This window comes from Malus sylvestris, chromosome 10 (genome assembly GCF_916048215.2).
Source record: "Malus sylvestris chromosome 10, drMalSylv7.2, whole genome shotgun sequence".
Lineage (NCBI taxonomy): Eukaryota > Viridiplantae > Streptophyta > Magnoliopsida > Rosales > Rosaceae > Malus > Malus sylvestris.
In genome coordinates, this window is record NC_062269.1 from 895,510 (window position 1) to 919,446 (window position 23,937).

Genomic DNA, 23,937 nt, shown 5'->3' on the forward strand with positions numbered 1-23,937 from the left:
CTATGGTGGCCGTTCGCTTCTTAGAGCGCTTACCCGTCGACTCGTAAGTCATGGCTGTTGATGCGCCTCCCGTATACAAAACATCTAGCGTACGCAAAACCAAAAATCACTCAAATCTGAAGCCGTTGGATTAAGAGTTTACGGTTTCATAGAACCGTATCACAAGTACAACATGAGTGATTAAACTTGAACTTCCTTATTGGAAGATTGACCACATGTTTCTATACCAGTTATACGCCAGGCATAGGGAACCGGGTGGTAAGAGCTTCAACTCTTGTCTGCAGATCGGACACTCGATCCTTTAGAGAGAACTCCGGGGAAGCTACAAACTTCATAAAGTCTTGGAGCTTTGGTCCTAGAACCGTGCGTTTGGCATCTATTGTTATCTGCACGCCCTCATGAATGTAGTCGGCAACTGCTACGAATTCTCTCTCTGTGAACCCTCTCGTCGTCATGGCAGGCGATCCAATGCGAATGCCGCCCGGCACTACAGCACTCTTATCACCTGTTTCATCAAATAACAAGAACACCAATCAAATTCACTAATTTAGCCTAATCCTCAAATCCGCTGTCCTTCGTAATCATTTGATCCAAATGGGGACTTAAGACTCACCGGGTACTGAATTCTTGTTAAGGGTGATAGAAGCCATGTCAAGAATTTTCTCTACTCGAGCTCCATCAATACCCTGTTGATAAAGGAAGCGTCAAGCAACATTGGTAAATTAGATAGGTTATGAACCAATGCAAAAATCCAATCGTAACTTCAATGCTTAATCAAATTCGATAACTTGCAATTAGAGAATAATTATCCTCCATTATGCTGTAATCTTATATTTCATCTACACATGAAGAAAACAAAAACAAAAAGGCCTAAGCTCCGGCAGTGAAGGAATAGTCAAGTCATTAATTCGTCTAACTCGTAACCTCTGAATACTAACCTTTCAAGAAAAAGATTTAAAATAACAAACAATAGCTAAACGTCCACATTTCAGAACAAGCTCTTACATGAGAAGCAATAAGAATTCCATATTGAAGTTAAAACAAATAAATTACTTTAACAATCTAGGAACTTACTAAAGGCCGCAGATCCACAAGAACCAGATGGTTATCGCTTCCACCAGAAACTAGTTTGTATCCAAGTTCAGTCAATCGACTTGCAAGAGCCCTACAATTAGAGACCACCTACAAGGTAGAGTAGCCCCACAAACTTAGGACATGCCTCGGACACTATTTGCATGACGAAAGTATGATTGCAGTACCTGGTTCTGGTAAGCCTTAAATTCTGGGGACTGTGCATACTTCAGGCAAACTGCAAGGCCCCCGATAGTGTGGTTATGAGGACCACCCTACAAAAAGAACTCAAGCCTTTTATCGTTTTATCCTTTTATTTCTAAATTCAGAATATAAATGATGAACTCTTACAGAAACACACAACTGATTATATATAGTTCCAGTTTTTTATCATGCAACAAATACAACTAACCTGTAAACCTGGAAAAACAGCATTGTTGATGGCAGATTCTAAATCGACCCCAAGAACCGGATCTTTCTTGAAGAAGATCATTCCACCTCTTGGGCCTCTTAAAGACTGAAGAGAAATGTCTTAAATTTGTCAGATCATCCAATTGTGGATCACAACAAAGAGATCACATGCAAAGATGAAGCATACAAAAGCGGCACTTTGACATGTTTACAAGTCCATAACTTTTTTGAATTTGAAAAAATTTGGTGAAGTATAAATACATGAGTGAAGAATACCTTGTGTGTTGTTGTGGTCACAATATCGCAGTAGTCAAAAGGATTTGCAAGCACAGAAGCAGCAACAAGCCCACTTATGTGAGCCATGTCCATCATAAGAAAAGCACCAACAGCATCCGCGATCTTCCCATAAAAATAGATGTAATTCATCAGTTGCCAAAGAAACTGGAGTGCTTATAAACGATAATAAATTTCGTATTATTATGCACATGAAAATTATATATGGAATCAGACATAAAATACTAACCTTCCTCATGTGAGGATAGTCAAAATCTCGAGGATAAGCACTAGCCCCAGCAATAATGAGTTTTGGTTTAAATCGGTCAGCCATTTCCTCAAGCTTGTCATAATCAACCAGACCTGGGTTTCGATTTTGTTTTATTTTGGGAGAAAAAAACCAACATCATTTCAAAAGAAAATAAATTCATATTTAGTACATCTGAAAGACAACATCTTTCTTATTAAAAAAATGAAAAGAATTACCTGTGGATTCATTGAGTCGATAAGACATGGACTCAAAATATATGGATGTGCCTGATACCCGCCGTTTAGGAGTCATGAAACCATGAGACAAATGTCCCCCATGAGACAAGTCCAAACCCTAAGTTACATCCACATATTAGTAGCCACCAATAGGAAAGAGTAAAACAAAGCCAAGAGGACAACTCACCATGAGACGGTCATGAGGTTTAAGAATTGCTGTATAAACTTCGAAATTAGCAGGAGAACCAGATAATGGTTGAACATTAACACCCCACTTCTTTCCGTCTAAGTGAAATGCATCCAAAGCCCTTTTTTGGCATAGTGTTTCAAGCTCATCAATGTGCTCATTGCCACCGTAGTACCTGAATGTACAACCAAACGATGAGATACTAATAATTTTAATAAAAGGTGCTTGTTGGACTCGCACTACACTGAGTCTGAGAATATGTACCTTTTACCTGGTAATCCTTCTGAATACTTGTTTGTGAGACATGAGCCGACTGCCTCCATCACTGCCCGGTAAGTAAAATTTTCAGAGGCAATAAGCTCAAGGCTCTTGAGCTGACGCTCCTTCTCCTTTGTAATAATTGCACGTACCTCAGGGTCAGCCTCACTTAACCCATTGTCCACAAAACTGCTTCCACTACCTGTAAATCAAATAATAGAATTCATGAACAAGTCATACATAATTCATGCCGCCAACCAATGATTTGATACTTCATCAGATGCTGGGAAATTCAAGGCTGAACATATTGTTCTTTTGAAGATTTCTTTCTTTTAACAAAGATTGGTTCTTCTTTCAAAGAATTAACTAATGAAATTCTGCAGTTCTACTGAAAGTAGTGATTACGAAACCTCTAAATATTGTGACATATGAGGAAAAAGATTTTTTGTTGTTTTTACAGTGCAAATTGACATTAAAAGTTCTATTACAACAGCACCATAACACTAGCAATACCAAAACCTAAGAAATTCCGAATGAAAACCTTAAAAAATACATATCAATACAATCCACTAACGAAACCACAAATAAACAAACAGAAGTAATTGACATCGGTTCAACGGTTGGAGTATAACTACCTCCGATTTCAGTCAAGGGCACGGAGACAGAAGAAGATGGCCTTCCAGCAGTCAAGCTTCCTTCAATGTAAGAAGAATATCTAGCAGTACCGGCAGTGGCGGATTCAGGATTTTAAACTCGGGGGGTCCCAATAATAAATTTCAAAAAAATTATAGACAAAAATAACATTAAAAAGTTAAATATAATACATTTCATTCAAAATCATACGCAAAACAACATTACAAGCTATAAAATCACAAAACAACAAATCGTCGTTTTTTCTTTGCATGCAAAGTGTATGGGAACTCATGCTTTGTAGGCCTACAAGGTCCCATTTGCAAATATGTTCTTTGAACCTCATCTTGAATATTAGAAGAATAGTCCTTCATTCGAATTCTTTTTCTTGGGTCTCTCTCAAGATTATTAAAATCAACGTCACACTCATTTTGTCTTGAGCTCGAACTACCAGAACAAATAAATGGTGCTATTGGCTTTGGAAGGAAAAATCTTTCCATATTTCTTATTTGTAAACTACATATTTAAGCAAAAACACAAAACATATACCGATTAACCAATAAACAAAAATTCCATCTAAATTCCAATGATAAAATGAGTATACAAACATAAAACATATCAACAATCATATCAATAATAGACTAAAAATCTCCATCAATATCTAATATAATTTAATTGAGATTAGATTAGAATTCTAAAAAACTTAATTGAATTTTGAACCAAATAGTGGTGGAGTGGAGAATTAAAACAAGTGGATGTATGATATTGGACTTACGTAATTATAATATGGGATTGGGTCATGGGTGAGATTAGAAATTTAGGGTTTTGAAATGGGGGGAAAGAGGGAACCAAATAATAGGGAATTGGGGGAAAAGCAGCAGGGAAAGAGAGAACTTTGGGGAAGGGCTCAGGGGGGCTGGGCTTTAAAATTAAAGCAATATTGAGTCATCATGCATGGCAAACGACAACGTTTGTCTACCTTTTTGTTTTTTTATACTTAAAACAATGGGCCAAAACACAGCCGTTTTGGACCAATTGGTAAAAAGCCCTATTTTCTTTCTTCTTCCCGCAGCGTCTTCTTCTTCACTGCTACCTGCAACTGCAACCTGCAACCTGCACAGCAGCTCAAACCTTGTGTTCGAGGGGTCCCCCGGAAATTTTCTAACAGGGATTTAGGGTCGCCGAAGGGTCCTAGGACCTCCCAGGTCCCTCTGTAGATCCGCCACTGAGTACCGGTACCGGGCTTCACACGATTGAGCTTCAGCTGATGTGAATATCCGGTAAAGCTAAGCCCTTTGTTGGGAAAAGCTATTCCCTTTGTCCAAGTGGGTTGTTGAAGAGAACCCATCACTGCAGCTCCACCACAAGCCTGCATCTTGGCTTCCAAATACAATAATACCTCACAAGCGTCCTGCAAACTCCACAGAAAACCCTGATACCAATATATATACACACATATATGTATATGTATTCAGAAACAGAAATTATATACAAGAATTCACTCCTTAAACTTGTTTTACATATGATGGGGGTCTATCTGCAATTTAAAAGGGAAATATTTTGCCAAGCTAATGAATGAATGAAATTACACAGATAATTTGTAGATCATTTATGCTTTTGGACTGGAAGAAAGTATAATATAAAGGGGGATTAATAGTAAATTACCCAATAATCAGGTATGGCGGCGAGAGAGCTTCCTTTGCAATCGGGCGTAAGGGAATGAAACACAAAAGGGAAAACGGTGGCAGTGGAGAGGAGAGGGTTTAGTGCCTCAGGGTTTTTGTTCTCAAAACACCCGGTTGGCCAACTTTTATATTTTAATTAAACAATTCAAATGTGAAGAAAAATTGTGGGGACGGAGTTAACTGGTACGGAATCGACTTTACCCTCCCACTTGTTAACTTTTGTGGAGATAACGGACGGAATCCGTTGATCATTAGCGGTATGGAATGCAAGTTTGAGATGTAAAAATTATATTCACGTTATAAATTTAAATATATACTAACACGTATTAATAGAATTATTAACTGGACAATCTCATCTTGACCATCAGATAACAATGGTATTAAATGCACAGAAGTATTGTTGTCAATTCCCTAAATTACACTCCTTTTTTTAAGACAAAAATCTGATATTTCCTTTAAAAAAAACTGTAAATTTATAATGGACGGAATATGTTAGAGTTAATAGAGTATGTTTATTTACAAAACAACCAAATGAATGAATAAAAATACCAGGGACCTTTAGGTTTTTGGATAGCTAAAAAATAGGAAGTTTTAACGAAACATTCTTCGGTATTATTCACTTTTAACGAAAATAACACTTCTACTCTAAAAAGTCACTCCTGGTACTATTCACTTATAATATTTTTTTGTCCTTTTCATTAGTTTTTTTTTTTAATAAAGCTTATTTCTTACAAATCTTCATGTAGAACTAAGGTCAAGAGACTCACGCTTTTGATATTACATTGTTACATACTCACTTCATAATGTATTTAAAAAACTCAACCGTCTATTTAAGACTACTCTTATAGATGATATTAATAAAAATTCATCTAAATTGAAAATCATATTGACCGGTCAGACTAAATATAGTATTTATGTACTCGTTTATTTTCTTCACTACTAGCGTATATATTGACGATTATGAATGAATTTTTGCAAAAATAATTACAAACTAAAAATGGTATTTCTGTACTAGTTCATTCTCTTCACTACTATACTGACAGTTTTAGTTTTAATATTTTCAAAAATAATTTATAAATAGTATTAATATTTAATATACATATATATTAATTTATCTAATGACACAGTTACGAACAAATTTTTCCAAATAATTTATAAATAATGCATTAATATTTAATATAATAATTTATATAAAATTTTAAACGATTACAAGGAGTAAAAATAAAAGTTCGCCCGCATACGTTTAACCTTTTGCGTTAGCTAACGTAGATAAAGCTTTTTTACTTGAATTGTTAGGGGCACCCACAGAGGTGCGCCCCTCCAAAAATAGGCGTATGCCACTTATAGCGACGAGCACACGGTATTCTTTAGTAAAAGGCGAAAGAATAGTTCGCTTTGTGCTCAACGCATGGCTCCGTGAGTTTACAGGTTCACAGGCTGCTTTATTTTATATTACCCACTCCGCCTCTTTCTCGCTTCTCCTCGTCGATGTGGGACTAAAACCCATACAACTTCTTGTTTTAGTTCAACCGTTCAACTTGATTAAACCAAACAGCGATTAATTTTGTCTTGCTGCATTGGGGTTGTAGCAGTAGCTAGTAAGATTACGATTCTATTTTCTCCAATTTTCCGAGAGGTATCAGCAAATCACAGAGAAAATTTCACATATAATGTTGGTGATTAACAATATATCACTGTACTTTGAAAATATTTTTGAAAAATGGAGTTGTTCCTCAGAAGTATAAAGGCATTGGGTAAATACATTTACACACAACACTGGCTTGCACCATTCAACATCGTATATTTTCATTTGCTTTTGTACACAATCTCTTCGTCGTCGTCGACGTCATATGCTGGATTACAAAGGCATCTGAACAGTCTGCCAATACCCTGCTAGGGAAGAAAGAAAAATGAACCATCAGCCACCGCTTCTCTCTAGCTGTTATTTCTTTGTTCGTCGATATATTTATATTTGTTTTTAAACACATGTGTAGATTAGTGTATACATGCTTTCGGTATATTGCGTTAGGTGTATAGGATCTTATAACATACCTGAGTGAGAAAGGGAGTTCTATATGAAAGCGGTCGGGGTGAATCCTCTTCAGAACTGCTATCTGAACTGCTTCCATCATCATCCTTGTCAACAGAACTTTTCCTTCTTGACGTTCCACCATTTCGCGTCTGCTTTTCCTCCTTAGGCCAGAAAACAAAGGAAAATTGTAGTGTCAGCAGATCATCGGTGACTAGACGTTACATAATATCTAAGTTCGATCATTGATTAACATTACTCACATGTTAGCATCCTTTTCTAATTACTTGATAATGGGCATGTATCTACAAACATACAAGGGAATTATAGGCATGAACAACCATTGCACTCAGGTTTATTTCTTAGGTAGATGATCGATCAAGATGACGATATCAAATGCATCATACATAAAGAATGTTCCTGTATAAGGATTTTGCAGAAAATTGTAATCAACTGAACCTGAAATATCCTTCCCAGATGTTTTAACGCCAGAGCACGAGCTTTAAGTTCCTCCTTCCTAACATTATTTTCCCGTAAAACCTGAAGTCAAATTTCGAATCATGAGAAGGATCTGCACCAATCTTTTGAATATAATTCTTGCCAACACACAATAAGGAACTCAGCCCCAAAGACACTGTGATTTCTTGGCTTCCAGTCACAAAAATTGTAAAACCGTTGCTTTGTGAGTTCAGCAGGGAGACGTTATAAACTGACAGGGGCAAGAAACAATGTGGGAGATGGAAAAGAGAATCGAGTTCCATGAAAACTTATACTTGATGAAAGAAACAAGTGCCCCCATTGACTGAAATAAACCACTAACCATTTGGCAAACATGCAAGAGCGTTACTTCGATGTCCACCACATTGAGTTTCCACAATGAGTTCAATAGTGTGTCTTTGTTTAAGCGTATATGCGATTCAGCATCATTTTCAGGGCCACTACCATCCATTTTAAATTGCCGACGGATTTCTTCCTGAAGCTGTAGCAACTGAAAAGCACCTGAACTCAATTTTATTCAACTAAATTAGTTGAAAAAATTAATTAAAGTTCCTAGTAGAATGTATGAAAAGCAGTGATTGAGGGGCAAACCCTTTGCAGCAGTCATCTGTGACTTCCAGAAATGTCCCTTATTACGGACCCACTCAGCCACGAATGGTACCCCTAGGAATATGGTTTTCTTTCCAAGCTCTTGTGCTGCTTGTCTCGAATATATGTAGCCAATAGTGTGCAGCATATCAACTCCAAAGGCTGCAAGTGTGACAAAGCATTAGTAATCTTCTCTATGCAACTTACAACTTCCACACTATGATATAATCACTATTCTATAAACTCATGACGCGAAAAGACAGATGGGGTGTCAAATGAGCAAAATACAAGAATCAAAGTCAGTTGCTTTGACAAAGCATACAAAAGTTTTCGTAGAGTCAGCTTCAGAAACTTATCCCACAATCATTCTCCTGAAACACTTGCAGGTTCAATAATGTGGATAATACGGGCTCAGAAATTAGTAGCTACATCGAGCCAGAGTAATAGGAAGAAAGACAGAGAAAGCAGGTATATAAAATCAAAGCAAATAAAGATGCAACAGCAAATTTCAAGAAATGCATGACTACTTTCATTTGAAGCAGTATAATCCGAGTTATGCATAAAAATGGTCACTGGATTTGAAGTGATATATAAAGTTCTTGTGCAGAACTTAAAACACCAAATAAAATTTGTTCTAATTGTAACATTATGCCATATCTTCATTAATCAAATAAGAAATAAAATGAAACTTAGTTGACCTGCATCAGAAAGTCGTTTAGCTTCGGATTCAGCATGCTCTAAGAATCCCTTTTTGTCACCTAGAACATATTGGTTAAGAAAACCTTTCAGCGAGTTAGCGAGCTTTTCTTCTCTTTCTTTCTGAACAGCCTGCGTTTTGTAGAGGAACAGTGGCATAAAAGGATTGAGAGTTAAGGAATTTAATGATAATTTCAAAGTGAAAGTTACGCCTAGCTATAAGATAGCCTGAAGATACTGAAACTATTGCAAACAGATATGAAATCGTCAAAGAGTGGTAATTAATGGATTCAGGAGGAACACCTTATGGGAATCGAAGTTTTCAACCTACCACGGCGCCACCCCATAAAATTTTACATATAGCCAGACATCAATTATGCATTTCAGTCACTTGCATGAGAAGAATGAACAGATTCCTTTCTAAGGAGAAAAATACTAGTATTTAGTTAATTCTCGAATTTACTTGCCTTCAATTTATCGTGCACCTTCTCGGTGCTGTCACCTTCACCAGCTAATTGAGAGGAAGCCATTGATGCTACTGCTACATGTCCTATGTAGTCCTCAAATAATTCACTTCCGAAAAGAAAAGCAAAAACAGCTGTGGGATCAAGCATGGTTTCCCTTGAGAGAGACATCGAAGTATTAATTATCAGGAAAAGATCAATGCACAGGAGATTAAGAATTAATAACGTTCTACCATAATACTCTCAAATTGTGTCAAGAATGTCTTAGATGAATAACCGCAAGAACAAGTAACAAAGGCTGTAAACGATCAATTAGCATGTGTGCGCGCGCGCACATGAGTGTCTACGAGCATAAGCAAATGTAAGTATTCTACCTAGATATGCAATGCTTTCCATTTCGATCATAAGCATCTCTTTGCACCGGATCACTCAAAACTTGATAAGCTTCGCCTAGTACCTGGTAACAATAAGATTTATTAGATAAATGAAGAGAACAATCACTCAAAATGTGCGAAATTCAACATATATGTTGTCACTGAAATTTACTTGCAGCAGAGAAAAGTAATGACAGAGCAAGGCTGCCGTAAAAATTAGAGTTGATTGTCTTGAGGGTGGAAACCAATAATTCTTTAGACACCATTTGATTCATAAGGGTGTAGAATTTGGTTAAAAGAAGGATTAAAAAGCAGTGGACTTGCCTGAAATCTTTCGGCAGCCTGAGGATCATTCAGATTTTTATCCGGGTGAACTTGCTTTGCCTGCACAAATATTAGCTTCTCCCTATTAAATACTTGAACTTCTGATAAAAGTTTACTTGAATATGAAGATATAAGCTGCATTATTTCGCCAAGATTTGAACAAAATAAAGCATAATCCTCAAACAAACATCACTGTAAGGCGATTTATGAATGAATCAGCTAGATATAACCGAAAAATAATAAAATCAAAGCAAACAACACTGATCAACATTGAAAATAAATTATGTAAATAAAATGCAAAATTATATATCATTAAATATACTAACATGCTTATCGAATTAAGGCCTCGTTTGGTGTCCAAGATCGGATTGGATTAGATTTGATAACTCAGTAGATTCAATGTACGTTGAAAAGCTAGCAAGAGATGCATGTCGCTGAATCTAGTGAGTTATCGAATTCAATCCAATCCAACTCCATACACCAAACGAGGGCTAAGCTGATAAAAGGAGGAGAAGAACCTTAAGATAATAAGCTTTGCGAATTTCCTCCTCAGAAGCGGAGGGAGTGACGCTGAGGACATCGTAGTACTCAGTTTCTTTCACCATTTCCTGCTTCAGCTGATCAGCTGATCAATCTGGAAACAACCACTAAGCTCAGACAAGGAAAGCTAGAGAGAGAAAAAAAGTATAGAGAGAGCGTTGGCATTGCAGTGAGTGACTTTTGCAGGCTTGGCTTTCCAGTTCCACAGAAAAGAAAAAAAAAGAATAAAATAAACAAACTGCTTTTTCGCGGGAGCGGAAGGCAACAGTTGTTTTTAACTGTCTGTGTCCCCATGGAGTCATGGACAATGGTGGCCCTTATGATTACCATGGATTGACAGCAGCAACTGCCATCTTACTTTCCACGATTTCTAGCGTGTTCCAGTGTATAATATACCGAATGTTTTAGTTCTTAGATCCATAAGGTTTAACGACCAAAACTTGTATTGTATAATATACCGAACTACGCGCTGTTATTCATGTTGTATCTTTAATTAGCTTCGGATAAAGGTTGGCATTCCTTATGAATTGAATGTGACTCCTCACTGATTGTTCATCTTCTTTCTTCATCCTCACCTTCCTTGACATTTATCCCTTGGAGGCTTTTGGTCAGTGGGCATAATTGTCGAGTTTTACTATCCTCCATGCAGGTTCAGATTTCTCATATTTTTAAAGAGGGTAATCAAGAAGTTGATTGTTTGGTCAATTATGATGTTGATCACTCCGGTGTCCATTGGCGGGATTCATGCCCTCCTTGTGCTGCAACTGCTTATTCTCACAACCTTTTTAAGCTTCCTTGTTATAGGTTTTACTGAAAGAGGTTTTGAATTGTTGTTATGAATTCTTTAATGGTCTGGGTTTGGCCTCATGTCCCCCTTGACATATTGTATATTTCTTGTTTATCAATAAATTCTCCTTAAAGTCTCTTCCAATGATAACAATGCTGGAGTGAGACGGACTTTGCGGTCAAATTTATTAAAAAAAATAAATATATATATATATATATACACACACACACCGGAAACATATTAGAAGTTTTGTTTACTTTACAGTTTTACTTTTATCATTTTTTTAGTATGTTTTGATGCATAATATTCTTTTTTTAACTCTTAGATATTCTTGATCAGAAATTTAATGATTGAGATTTAACGACGTTGTATATAATACACAGGACATGTACCAGAATTTTTGTTTACTTTATGTTTATTTTATCTTCTTTTTTATCGACTTTCCAAGGTTTTCATAGCAGTCATTGAGTCACTGAGTTGGGTTCTTCGCTGTTGTGGGACTCTTGCCTTTTTTTCCATGTGCAGGTCCATGTAATGTGGCTTTTGCATGGGCATTTTTCAAATAGACGACCCAGGTGGGGATTTCATTCGGAGGCTGGAACTCCACTTCTTTCTTTTCAAATGGATATTTGAGATCATATCCCCATCAAAGTGGAGATTTTATTATCTAACAATTTTTTCTTTCCAATAATGATATTTTATTTCACATTAAGGGGGGAGGGTTAAGATTAAGTTATATGTTGGACTCGCCATAATAATGAAGTATCTAATTTGTTAATTATGAGAGTCGAATATAAAACTTTTCGAATACCAATAAAGAAAAATGATATTGGATTGTAATTATAGTGACCATGATTCTAAAAGACACTAGACGTTAGTTGAGCACAGGTAAACAGGCTTGAGAAGGCGTTCGAGCTTGAGAATGCGATATTTGGGAAGGCATTCGAACTTGAGAAGATGAAACCGATGAATGAGAAGTCATTGAACCCTATAAACTAGAAGCTTGAGATTGCCTTGGAGCTGCTTGTTGTGGTTGTGAATTAAGAGTGAGAGAGGCAATGCTTGAATTCAAATTGGTCAACTCTACTCAATACAAAAAGATAAACAATATAAATTACATTAGTTGTTATAAACTTTAAAAAGCCTAAAAATATTTTTTTATAATTTGTTGTTCGTTTACCATAAAAGCCAAACCGTGCGGTGCAGTTCGATTTCATCGGTGTTTTAGTTATGATTTTGGATTTCAAATGCCCAACCCTAGAGAATTATGAGATGAGATGACATAAAAAAAATTAAAAAAAATCTAATTCAGATCATATTTATTCAACCTGAATTTAGATTTAACCCGGCCTAATAATAAAGAGTCGATCCATTCCAGCCAACATAGTTTGGGCCTCCATTTGTGTGCAGCTTCCTAGTTTGTGGTTTGCGTCGCTTGCTCAGCTCAACTCCGTCTCCCAGTCCGCTGCATCTCTTACTCACACACATTTCTTCTCTTTCTCTCTCTCTCTCTCTCTCTCTCTCTCTACCCACCGGCCACTGGCTTGCGAAAAGAGAAGGCAGGAGTTTGAAGCACATACAGGGTTTCCGCGCTCTTCCAGGTAATGACATCTTCCACTTTCAGACTTTAGGGCTGTGAGATTAGAGTAGAAAATTTCATCAGGGTTTAGTGCGGGTTTTTCAATTTCATCTTGAAATTCTTGATATCCGCCATTGAAATGGAAACTAATACCTTTGAATTGTGCGTCCCAAACTATACACTGGGTTTCTTTCAATATATGGGTATTTGAGTGATAGCGATGAAAAAATCAATCTTTCTGTGCTGTTTTGATGGAAATGCTTTTGCTCACACCACCGCATTGATTGCCGTCAATTGAGTTTAAATTTCGAGATTTGTGCTGTAGATAGATTGAATCACACTCGTCTAACGGCAATCAATGTGGCATTGAGCAAAATACAGTATGGTTTGATTTGCGGTCCACATTTTGTTGTTTTATATTCGATTTTGTTTGAGCTCATTGCAAGTTATGGGTAATTTGATTTCAGACTGGGACTGTTTAAGGACATTCATCAACACTTGAAATAAAAAATCCATCTTTCTGTGATTGAAAAGATGGGATTCGGAGCCCTAAGGTCCATTGTGCGACCTCTATCGCGAACCATAATATCCCGAACCTCAACTTCCTCCATGACGTCCTTAGCTGCCAGCTGTGTGTGCCCCAAACCTGAACTCCCCTTCATTTCTGGTCGCCAAGCCCCATGGTTTTTTCCTGTCTCCAACTATTTTCACAGCTTGACAGATACTCGTTTTCCCAAACGTCGACCAGTCGACAAGCCACGTCGAAAAAGGGCCAGCGTAAGACCTCCAGGTTTGTTCGTCATCCTCAACCTAATACTCCTAATTTTAGTCGAACTCTTACTGAAGAATTACCTCTTGGATATTATATGATTGAACTGTTGGAAATTTTGTGTTTGGTTTCTGAGGAAAGAAAGACACTTTCTTACCCTAGTGTTGGCAATGCTTGGCTTGTTGATTTACATTTAGGGTTTGGGAAGTGCTTTAGTTGGGTTTTTGAATTAATTGTAAGTCGATTATATTATTATTTACTTGCAGAACCATTTGCTGCGGTTCAGTATGTTCCTGGTGAGCCAATAGTTCCTAATAGACCCAATGAAGGAAGTGTGAAGAGGAGGAATGAGAAGAAGCGCATGAGGCAACGCCGTGCATTCATATTGGTGTGTGTTTCATGAATCTTATTATGTCTTAGGCTTTTGTTGTCTATTATTGTATAGAAATACAAGTGCGTTCAAAGAAACTAGAAAAGGAATCACATTATTACAGTGTGTTTCGGAACTTCTTACTTGATGGTTTTCTGAACTGTAATCACTTATTCACAAACCTCCCCAAGCAATCTATTTAGTGTGAAACTTTTTAACAAAAGACTTTGATACAATAAAAAGTAAAACCATTTAATATAAGTTGTAGTTTATTTTATAAGAAGTTGTAACGTATTTATATAAGATGGCTGATTGTTCAACATAACGCTTATGTATGCCAAATTTTCTAACGTTAATGTACAAAGAAAGGTTATGCTTGATCACTCTCAATAAGCTAATTGGTGAAATCTCTAATCTGAAATTGTTTCAAGTAGAAAACTGCGAAGGATTGGCCTTGTCCTTTTTGTTTTTTGTTTCAGATTACAGAGTTTGCGATTGTCATACTCAGAAATGCTTAGTTTTCCAGTGAAAGCTGAAAGAAAGGACATCATTTGTTTCACAGTAATAATATAGACAACTCTTCTAGTTTCTTGTGGATAGTGGAATACTAATTTCATAGATGGGTTAGGAGATCGGATGCAGTACAATGAACTATGCGATTTAATGCCATATAGCTCAGTAACGCATATCTAGAGCCATTTTCGTGAAGCAGCATTCGTATACTTGAAATGGTTTTGCTTTCATAAATAAATAGAAGCTGTTCAATCTCCAAATCCTGCTGTTGTCTTGACGGGGCAGCATAAAATTTTTTTCTGGCTAACTGATTACTTTGTTTTGGTAGCGCCTACACTGGTTAGGAAGTTAGTGAATATAGAATGTTATACCGAGGTATATGAAACAATCTTGGGTAGTTTGGCATTTCTGTTGGGAACATGAGAAACCATCATCACAATGGAGTCACTTTGGCCTGGGATAATCCTTTAGGTTGGGATGGGATTTCAGTTTCTTCCGACTTTCATAACATACAAGATCATGACTTGACCTTCAGTGTTTGTTGACCCCTTTCGCAGAAATGTCTCGCCTTTTAATATGCACTGCGTTTGAATTTGTGCAGACAGAAAAAAAGAAAAGGAAAGCTCTGGTGCAGGAAGCTAAAAGGAAGAAAGTTATAAAGCGAGTTGAGAGAAAAATGGCTGCTGTTGCAAGGGAAAGAGCGTGGACTCAAAGACTCGCCGAGCTGCAGAAACTGGAAGAAGAGAAGAAAAATTCCATGGCTTAGCGTCACTACAGAACCCCGTTGCAGATTGCAGTTTGCTGAAAGTTTTCTCTATTACCAACGAGCACTTGACTTAGTCTCACCATGTCATTACTTCCATAGTATCTGTCAATTAGCAAACCTCTATCCGATTTTGTGTTTTCCCGGCTGTTTGGCGGGCAGTCTCTGTATTTTGGAGATATGCAAACATTGGTGTTCTGTAGGCCATCTTGCTTGTTACAGTTTGAGTATTCGTTTCGTTTAAATAAGATACAGATGGAGAGTTCCTTGACCCTCTCGTTCAACGCGATGCGGAGCATGTAAAACTCACACGAAACATAAACCCCAAAACGTTAAACATTTCGATTCATCAGTCATACAGTTCACTTCTGTCGGATGGCGTTTTGTGAGGAAGAAAACAAAGGGAAACTATGCGAACAAATATTCAATCTTGATCTTGAACTCCAGTTACCATCAGCAGCAGCCACTTGATGCATCAGATTCTGGAGGTTTTTGCTTGAAGATGTTCTTTTTCACACCTGCTGAGCCCTCAGCTACGAGACTTGGTGTTTCCAATATCTGCCGCATAGCATGGTACTATCACATCAGTACAAGAGCACACATCCAACTAAACCCATAATCTTTACCATCGGCCAGACAATCATATTGCTACGAACAATCGTTTATGTTCATGCTAATATATAAATTGCAAACTATAGAATGAAAAAACAGCTTGTAAACCAAAAACCAACCAGATTTGACACTATCAGGGCACTATGAGAAAACGATGCATGATGCCATTATGAAACAGAAGCGATTTCTACACACCTTTTTCGCCCCCTACACACCCCTATTTATTTGACCATTGGATCCAAAGGAGAATCAAGGAACATAACTGAATAGGGGTGTGCAGAAGGAGAAAGTAGGTGTGTGAAAATCATTCCGCTGAAATTACAGTACCAACAACCATTTCCAATGTATCAATGTCGTAAGGGCTAAGCATGCAGCTACGAGGCAATCCAATAATCTTAAGTAGTACGTAGAGTAAAGGCGGAAGCCATAATCTTGCATACCTTTAAGACAAGCTCCTCAAAGCACTGCTCTACATTTACTCGTGTTTTGGCACTGCACTCAAGAAAAAGGCATCCATATTCTCTCGCAAATTCCATCCCCTCTTTTTTACTTACAGTCCTTTCACTTTCCTGGAAAATAAGATAACCTCAACATGGATTCTTGTGGATGGAATGCAAGAATAAAATTCGTATTTCGCATAGGCATAACGACAAGCGATGTAATTTGGGGTTTGATTGTAGTATTGGCGTATTGATTATGAATTCAAAATCTAAATTTCTCCATTCCCTTCTATTTAATCTAACTTTCCTTCTTTTGAAACTCTCTTATTTTGTCCCATCAACAGTTTTACAAGTCTAGTAAGCGGAAGAGATTTTACGAGTCTAGTAAGCGGAAGAGACATGGACATCAGTGTTTACACACTCAACCAACACCAACTTGGCCCGAGACCCTAAGTGAAGTACTAAAAGAAACAACTAAAAATACAATGTCCAAGATGACATACCTTATCGACTTTGTTTCCGACAAGCATCTTGATGCAATCTTGACTTGTGGAGTACAGATCGATTTCTTTAGCCCATATATCAGACAAATTCGTAAACGTTTCTCTTCGTGTTACATCATACACTGCACCACACAAATACGTAAATAACTACAAAATCCCATTGATTCCAAAACAAACAGTACCTACAATAATAAACCCGAAAGAAAGAAACATACATACCCATTATTATCCCTTGAGCTCCTCTGTAATATGAACTAGTAAGAGTTCTAAATCTTTCCTGTCCAGCTGCATTATGCACAACAATTCATCTTTATTTCAGTGGATTTATAGCTTGCAAACAAAGTCAAATCAAATCGAGAAACTTCATACAAAACCAAATTAGTACAATTTCATTATCTACATATACAATGGTTTAGGAAAGAGACTATAAGACTACTAGGAACTAATTGAAGACTTGGCGCAAAACTCAGCGCACTGGTGTTCTAGGATTTATCGAGCCAACCCCACTTAGACCATCTCCAATGGTTGGGCTAAAAGCCAAATATTTTAGCCTGGAAAATTTAGCTTTTAGCCCAGAAACAGTTTTTCTGCTCCAACCGTTCTAGCCTAAAATTTTAGCCCGGGATTATTAAAGAATGAACTTAGGCTATATTTTTTGTTAAATTAAATTTTTTTTTTTAAATGTGGACTATCGTAAATTAATTTTAAGAACACTTTAATCTAAAAAAAATTAAATTCCGATAAATATTGAAAAATTTAAATTCTGATTTCCGGGCTAAATTTTGGGGGGAATCTGACCTTGTTTTAGCATTTAGCATTTAGCCCAAAATTTTCCCTTGGGTTGGATTGGGTTTGGGGGGAAATTTTGGGGGATAATTTGGCTTTTAGCCCACCATTGGAGTTGGTCTTAGTGGATAAGGCTTGGCTGTTGTTTACATGGACAATGATATATATAATCAAGCAATTCAAAATCTTAACTGAAGAACACCACAATGTTGCACAACAAATATTTGAATTAAACTCCATAAATTAATACAAAATATAATATAACAATTAACAAGTAATTACCTGTGTCCCAAATTGCAAGCTTTAATTTTTTACCCCCAAGAGTGACATGCTTTATCTTAAAATCCACACCTACAAAAATTATTAAAATTACTAATTAGAAAAATGGAAACTTTGTGCTTTCTTTTTTCCACAAGTAATTAGTAAAAATAATTTTAAAAATTAGGGGAATGATAAGGTTACCGATAGTAGGAGATAGATCCTCAAAGGTATCGGAAGTAAAACTCAAGAGCAGCGTGCTCTTCCCGACCCCCGAGTCCCCAATCAGCAACAGCTTGAACAAGTAATCGAACTCCGACTCCCCAGACGACGTCGTTGCGGACTCCATCGTAATCAAATTGCACAAAGAGCCCTAAAAGCCGCCGATCGTTAACGGAAAGTAAGGGAGGAGTTTTGGTGATGTTTGCACTTTGCAGAGAATCGAAGGAGCTGGAGAGGCACCTTCTAGAGACTTCTTTATTGCGGTGATCGCGTGCTACATGGAGATAAGTTTTATGATGCTACCGACACTGGCAGCTGTTGGATTGACGCCATGTGGTAGGTTTCTGCTTGGGTAACGTGTGGGATTGATTAAAATAAAGAGAGTTTTAACAAAACACTTCTTGTACTGTTTACTGTTCACTTTTAATGAAAAACCAAATTTATATCTTTCCATTATTCATTATACCTTTTAAAAAAGGCTTTTCATTAAACGGGAAGTTTTTTTTTATTTTTCGTTAGTTTTTCTTAAATTTAAATGAACGAGAATCCTTTCTTGAATCTCGGAAATTTTCACATCGTACGGCCTGAAATTATTTTAAATATTTTTATTTAAAATTAAATACAAATAGTACATAATAAAAATTAACCGTATGATATATGATGAACTAATACGATATAAGAATCCTCAAAATTCTGACAAAAAAGAATTTGAAGAGGATCCTCATTCAAAATAAATGGTTACAAACCCTTCTGTTACTCTGTTAGGCCATGAAAGAATGGAGGGAAGCTCTCTTGGTCCTTTTGCTTCATGGATTTTTTTCCCTATAGAACTGCACGTGGAGAGGGGATTTTTTTTCTATAAATGATAGGATGATCTACATTTAAATTACGGTAAAAAATATTTTTTTCTGTAATACCATCGACTCATTTTATATTTGTCATTAATTAATTCTCTCAAAGGTCCGACTGGTCATGTAACCCCCTATAAATTTTATACCGAAAATAATTTCGTGATAGGCCAAAATTAAACTCTTGTTTAACTAAGTACCATTAATCACAATTCATTATTTAGTTTTCTTAACCACTCACAAAATTTATAACCAAAAATTTACTTACCAAAAACATAAGATTAAATTCCCAAATTACTCACCAAATTTCTTTTCCTAAATCAAATTCCCAACCAAAGATTAATCTCAATTATTTAAGGCTGCAACACTGCCTAAGTACCCTTGAGCGAGATCAAGCTTTTCGTAGTTTGCCATTCATTCTTTTATCCCTTTTCGAAATTATTATAGTAACGGAAATATCCAACATCAGTTTTCACAATCGAACCACATCAAATGGGTACAAATTACGGATTTAAAATATCAAAATTTGCATGAAAAGACAGCGTTGCCCCACTGGCCATGCGCCGCCGTGGGTGGCGGTTTCAGACAAACGAAACCCCGATTTTTCTGACTAACTCTAAAAATTACCAAACTTCACATAATTGTAGATCTCAATGAGTAGAGCAAGTTTCATACCTGTGACCAAAGCCAATTTGACCAGAAAAAGCTCCAATTTCCATCGAACCTGCCAGAAACCCTAGAAACGGGTGGCTTCGATCCGTCACCTCCGGTGCTCTGCCGCCCCTACAGTTGTTTGGGCTTTGTTTCAGGCCTCAAGAGGAGTCTAATAGTGGTGGTCATTGGAAGAGAACGTTTCAGGATTGGTGGATCTTGGCAAGGTAACACGGCACCCACTGGTGTGGGTTTCACCAATTCAAGGTCAATTTTCATCAAATTTGGGGTGGAATAGGTAGAGGAAGGTTGTGGAATGTTTCCCAGGTGGTTGTTTGATATGATTCACCGAAAAAATTGCTTGAAAGGCGTCAGAAAGTATGAAACTTGTTGGGTCGAGTTGCGGGTCAGAAAAGGGTTTGGTTTTTCCCCCTCTTTCTCTTTTCCCTCATTTCCCTCATTTCTTCCCTCTCCTATTGGTTCACTCCTTCCCCCTTAATGATTTATCTGCCCCATCCTTTTCTCTCTTTTTCTTTTCATCTTAGCCACACACGTGGCATCATAGATAATTGCTCCAGCAACTTGGAGCTTTCTAGATTAACAATTAAATGACCATTTTGTCCCTATCTTTGTTCATTTATATCTCTTTCGTTATAACTCCGTTTCGCAAACGGTTTTCGCCTACGCACTCATAGGGTCATCCTCTATTCAAATATGTCAAGAAATACGTTAATATATATGAGGATAAAATATGTCATTGTATAATTACGTTAAACCAACAACTATGATATTTTCGTCTTTTCCGCTTATCAATATTTTTTACGATGTAGATTATAATAATTTCCGGAACAAAATGTTAAAATTTGTCATTTAAATTTTCATAACCATAAATTGATTTATTTTCGATTTTCTCCACATATTCATAATTATGAATATCTAATTCATATATTTAAATTTTCAGAGTATTACATGTCATGTGACAACCCGTCCCTAGCTCTACGATTTTATAAATTTTAAAAGAATGAATTTACGAAAATGCCCTAGAGGTGAAGGTTTTGACTTTCATTGACCAACGTATAGAGAAACGTATGACTTATTCACTTAGTGCATTGGTGTAGTACTCGTTGATACGAACGCATAGACGCCAAAGGAAGTGAATTTAGAGCTACGGGTGAGGTTTTACGGAGTCACAAATCTGAAAAGTGTGTTTCTAAGTGATTTCCATTTATTATTATTATTATTATTATTATAAGTTATTTGGGAGTAATGAAGGAATGAAAAGAAACCGGGGGGTGGAAATGGGAGAAAGAAGAAAGGGTATTGGTTACCCAATTAAATAAGAGAGAGATGGACCAATTGGGAGGAGAGAGTGATGGGAGTGACCAATCAGAAACAAAAGAAAGGTGGGGAAATGAGAGAAGAAGGAAGGGGGGACACGGGTTTGGCTTGTGCAAGCCTTCGGACCCAACCCGTTCCACCCACTTCTCGACGGTTCACCGTCATTTTTCCGACGATTCAAACCTTCCCACTACCTGCAACCTACTCCAACCTTCCCTCTTCCATTCCCTCTTCCATTTCCACCACAATTAGGATGAATTTGGTGGTAAATTGTTCAGAAACTGATAGTGGGTGCACTGAGACTTTTGCTCGAAATCCACCAATTGTGAAACGTTTTCCTTCAAGTACCACCACCATTAGACTTTCCTAGAACCTAGGAATAAATCCCAAGCAATGTTGGAGGCGTAGGAGCAAGTTTAGAGGTCGAATCGAATCACACCAGATTCTAAGGTTCCAGCGGGTTTGAGGTAAATTGGAGCCTTTCCAGGCCAAATTAGACTTGGCCACAGATATAAAGTTTACTCTACTTATTGAGACCTACAATTTTGTAAATTTTGGTAATTTTTGGAAATAGTTGAATTTTCCGACAAATCGGGACGGCCGACCGCCACCCACGGCGGCGCATGGCCAGGGGGCCATCTATTTATTCATTGGCTCATTAGATGTTTTGAGTTCAGTTTTGGTAATTGTATGACATAAGTTGATGGTTGAAACCTAAATTCTCTACAATACGTTAATTGGTAAAATGTGAATTGACGATTTGACCGTTGGATCGTCACCAAAATTTATTATGTTATAGTCCATAATATTTTAGTATCATAGGAACTTACGGATCGGGAATCCGACGTACAGATCTTCCCAAATTGGATTTGTAAGTTCATAAAATAAAATGTTAACCGTCACTTGGTTTTGGCAATTGGCGGAGATTCGACCGTTGGATCGTAATAAAATTTTAGGCGGTTGTTCTAGAAGCATAATGTAGATCTTTGGAAGTAACGGAATGGAAATCCGTGATACGGATCTTCCAGATCGAATCGTAGGGATATGTTTTATGTAAATTATGTATTTCATTGATAAAAACTTTGAGGCGTGATTTGATAATTGTTCTAGGCGACAATGGTTCGTGATGTCGCAATATTCGTGCTACGGAGTCGTAGCGCGGACCTCAGGTAAGTGGGTCTTTTCCTTTCTATCATGTATATATATATATGATTGATAATTCCACAAACGGTTATAAATTGATTATTTCATATAATTACTGTGAATGCTTTGAAGTTCTAATGCGAACTACGAATGGCTTGATCCTTGTTTAGGGTACATAGGCAGTCTAACGAGACGTTATATGCAGCCATACCATAAATGAGACTAAATAATTGAGACAATAGCCTTGTTTGGGAAATTGTGCCATGTGAGGGACATTGGTGGAAAATGTGAGATTTAACCTTATGACTTAGTGATTGATATTTGGAAGCACTACGATATGGTTAAGTTTTGGATTTGCATCAAGGCATGTCCATAAGCATATTATTGCGCATAATTATTGTGAATGCTTTAAAGTAAGAAGGTGAACGCAAAATGCACAGATAAGTTCAGATGAGTATATGTTGTGAAATGTGGGATGCATGGTTATGATTATATTTTATTTGGAATGATTGAGTGATGGCATGACTATATTATATTTTAAGCAACTCCGACACTGTCGTACAGATTGCAATAGAGGCAACTCCGACATTGTCATATAGGTTGTCTATAAGTCATACTTGCCATATTAGATGCATTTAGAGCTCATAACCCTGCACCCCCCGGTGTTAGTTCTCTAGCTTGAGGATAGGGCCTAGCCTTCATATGATTGTTCACCTCCCGCACCACAAGCTCATTGGATTCAAGGTAGGTGACAGCCTGTAATATAGACCACATTAGGTGATTCCAACTCGTAGGTGACTTGCTATACTTCGCACAACCTTCACGTGATTGTAGCACTTGAGCGTAATTATTTACACCCAACCTGTCGTACAAATCACTAGAGGTGGTTCCGACTCGTGTGTAGAGATATGTGATGAGCTATGAGTTCAGTCGTACAGGCCACAAGAGGTGGATCCGGTTGACATATTACTGAGATATTGATTGATGAGATATGGATAAGTCGTACAGGTCACTATAGGTGACTCCGACTTATGAGCTAGCATTGATTGATGAGATATGGGTAAGTTGTACATGTCACTATATGTGACTCCGACTTATGTGCTAGCATTGATTGATGAGATATGGGCGCAGTTGTACATGTCACATTAGGTAACTCCGACTTGCGTGCTGGTATGGATTATTGAGCACCTGATTATTTATATTGCTAATGAGATGCTGGGTAGTGGTATACTTCTGGATTTACCATTAGTATTCATTTAAGTTCATGTTTCTACATAGTATAATGTTATGGAGACTATACAGGTTTTACGGTGATGGGTTACTATCTTTGATAATTGAAGTGATTTTGAAAATCTTTGTTTGCCCAGCCACACTTTCTAGTTTGCACCCCTCTAGGTTCTAGTAGCAAAGTTCTGTATTGATGAGGACTTGTGGTGCTCCCACTTCAGGTGGCTCCTTGTGATGGTATAATTATTATCTTACATTTACTGTACTTTACTTATGCTCTGACATCACGTGTGAAATTGATTCATTTTCGCTCACAGCGCACTATTGAATTTATGCACTTTTAAATTTAAATTTATTCATTTTTTCCACATTATTACACTTTATGGCTCCGTCACCTTCCAGGTGTCAATTAGCAAGGCTCAATTCAGAGTCCTAGTTGACATTCCGGGTCGGAATGTGTCAAGTCATCCCATCAATTTATTAGATTTGATTCCTCCACATATATTTTGTGCTGTGTATTTTTTTGAATTTAAAAAGCCTAAAGAAATTATGCCCTCCCAAAATAGATATAAGAAAATTAAAAAACAAATAAATAAAAAAAAGACGCATAAAAT

At 37.1% G+C, this 23,937-nt stretch overlaps 4 protein-coding genes and 1 non-coding gene across 7 annotated transcripts; 1 reads left to right on the plus strand and 4 right to left on the minus strand.

Annotated features, from left to right (window-relative positions):
* Window positions 1-106: 106 nt before the first annotated feature.
* LOC126586256 (serine hydroxymethyltransferase 3, chloroplastic-like) lies at window positions 107-5,148 on the minus strand. 2 transcript variants are annotated; one of them, XM_050251057.1, is made up of 13 exons: window positions 4,982-5,148; window positions 4,545-4,748; window positions 3,322-3,406; window positions 2,693-2,888; window positions 2,429-2,603; window positions 2,242-2,359; window positions 2,006-2,118; window positions 1,759-1,881; window positions 1,484-1,588; window positions 1,260-1,346; window positions 1,075-1,182; window positions 614-686; window positions 107-505 (listed from the first exon to the last, which is right to left on the minus strand). In XM_050251057.1, the coding sequence occupies exons 2-13, from the start codon at window positions 4,689-4,691 to the stop codon at window positions 231-233; spliced, it is 1,605 nt and encodes a 534-aa protein (XP_050107014.1). In that variant the 5' UTR covers window positions 4,692-4,748; window positions 4,982-5,148; the 3' UTR covers window positions 107-230. The 2 variants fall into 2 exon arrangements, with proteins under 2 accessions (XP_050107014.1, XP_050107015.1); XM_050251058.1 differs by having other exon boundaries at window positions 4,545-4,727; window positions 4,982-5,147.
* A 1,150-nt stretch (window positions 5,149-6,298) lies between these two features.
* LOC126588079 (U5 spliceosomal RNA) lies at window positions 6,299-6,415 on the minus strand. Its single transcript, XR_007611313.1, has one exon. It is a non-coding gene; the product is annotated as a U5 spliceosomal RNA (small nuclear RNA).
* A 223-nt stretch (window positions 6,416-6,638) lies between these two features.
* Window positions 6,639-10,725, minus strand: LOC126586263 (chaperone protein dnaJ 10-like). 2 transcript variants are annotated; one of them, XM_050251069.1, is made up of 10 exons: window positions 10,493-10,725; window positions 9,975-10,034; window positions 9,651-9,733; window positions 9,280-9,433; window positions 8,815-8,944; window positions 8,120-8,278; window positions 7,851-8,029; window positions 7,490-7,570; window positions 7,054-7,194; window positions 6,639-6,894 (listed from the first exon to the last, which is right to left on the minus strand). In XM_050251069.1, the coding sequence occupies exons 1-10, from the start codon at window positions 10,577-10,579 to the stop codon at window positions 6,808-6,810; spliced, it is 1,161 nt and encodes a 386-aa protein (XP_050107026.1). In that variant the 5' UTR covers window positions 10,580-10,725; the 3' UTR covers window positions 6,639-6,807. The 2 variants fall into 2 exon arrangements, with proteins under 2 accessions (XP_050107026.1, XP_050107027.1); XM_050251070.1 differs by having other exon boundaries at window positions 6,639-6,891; window positions 10,493-10,724.
* A 1,958-nt stretch (window positions 10,726-12,683) lies between these two features.
* LOC126586767 (uncharacterized) lies at window positions 12,684-15,566 on the plus strand. The gene is made up of 4 exons (XM_050251709.1): window positions 12,684-12,902; window positions 13,348-13,670; window positions 13,916-14,037; window positions 15,134-15,566. The coding sequence occupies exons 2-4, from the start codon at window positions 13,415-13,417 to the stop codon at window positions 15,296-15,298; spliced, it is 543 nt and encodes a 180-aa protein (XP_050107666.1). The 5' UTR covers window positions 12,684-12,902; window positions 13,348-13,414; the 3' UTR covers window positions 15,299-15,566.
* A 47-nt stretch (window positions 15,567-15,613) lies between these two features.
* On the minus strand, window positions 15,614-18,406 carry LOC126586766 (ras-related protein RABC1). Its single transcript, XM_050251708.1, has 6 exons — window positions 18,099-18,406; window positions 17,919-17,987; window positions 17,070-17,135; window positions 16,851-16,972; window positions 16,348-16,476; window positions 15,614-15,853 (listed from the first exon to the last, which is right to left on the minus strand). The coding sequence occupies exons 1-6, from the start codon at window positions 18,241-18,243 to the stop codon at window positions 15,749-15,751; spliced, it is 636 nt and encodes a 211-aa protein (XP_050107665.1). The 5' UTR covers window positions 18,244-18,406; the 3' UTR covers window positions 15,614-15,748.
* Window positions 18,407-23,937: the final 5,531 nt, after the last annotated feature.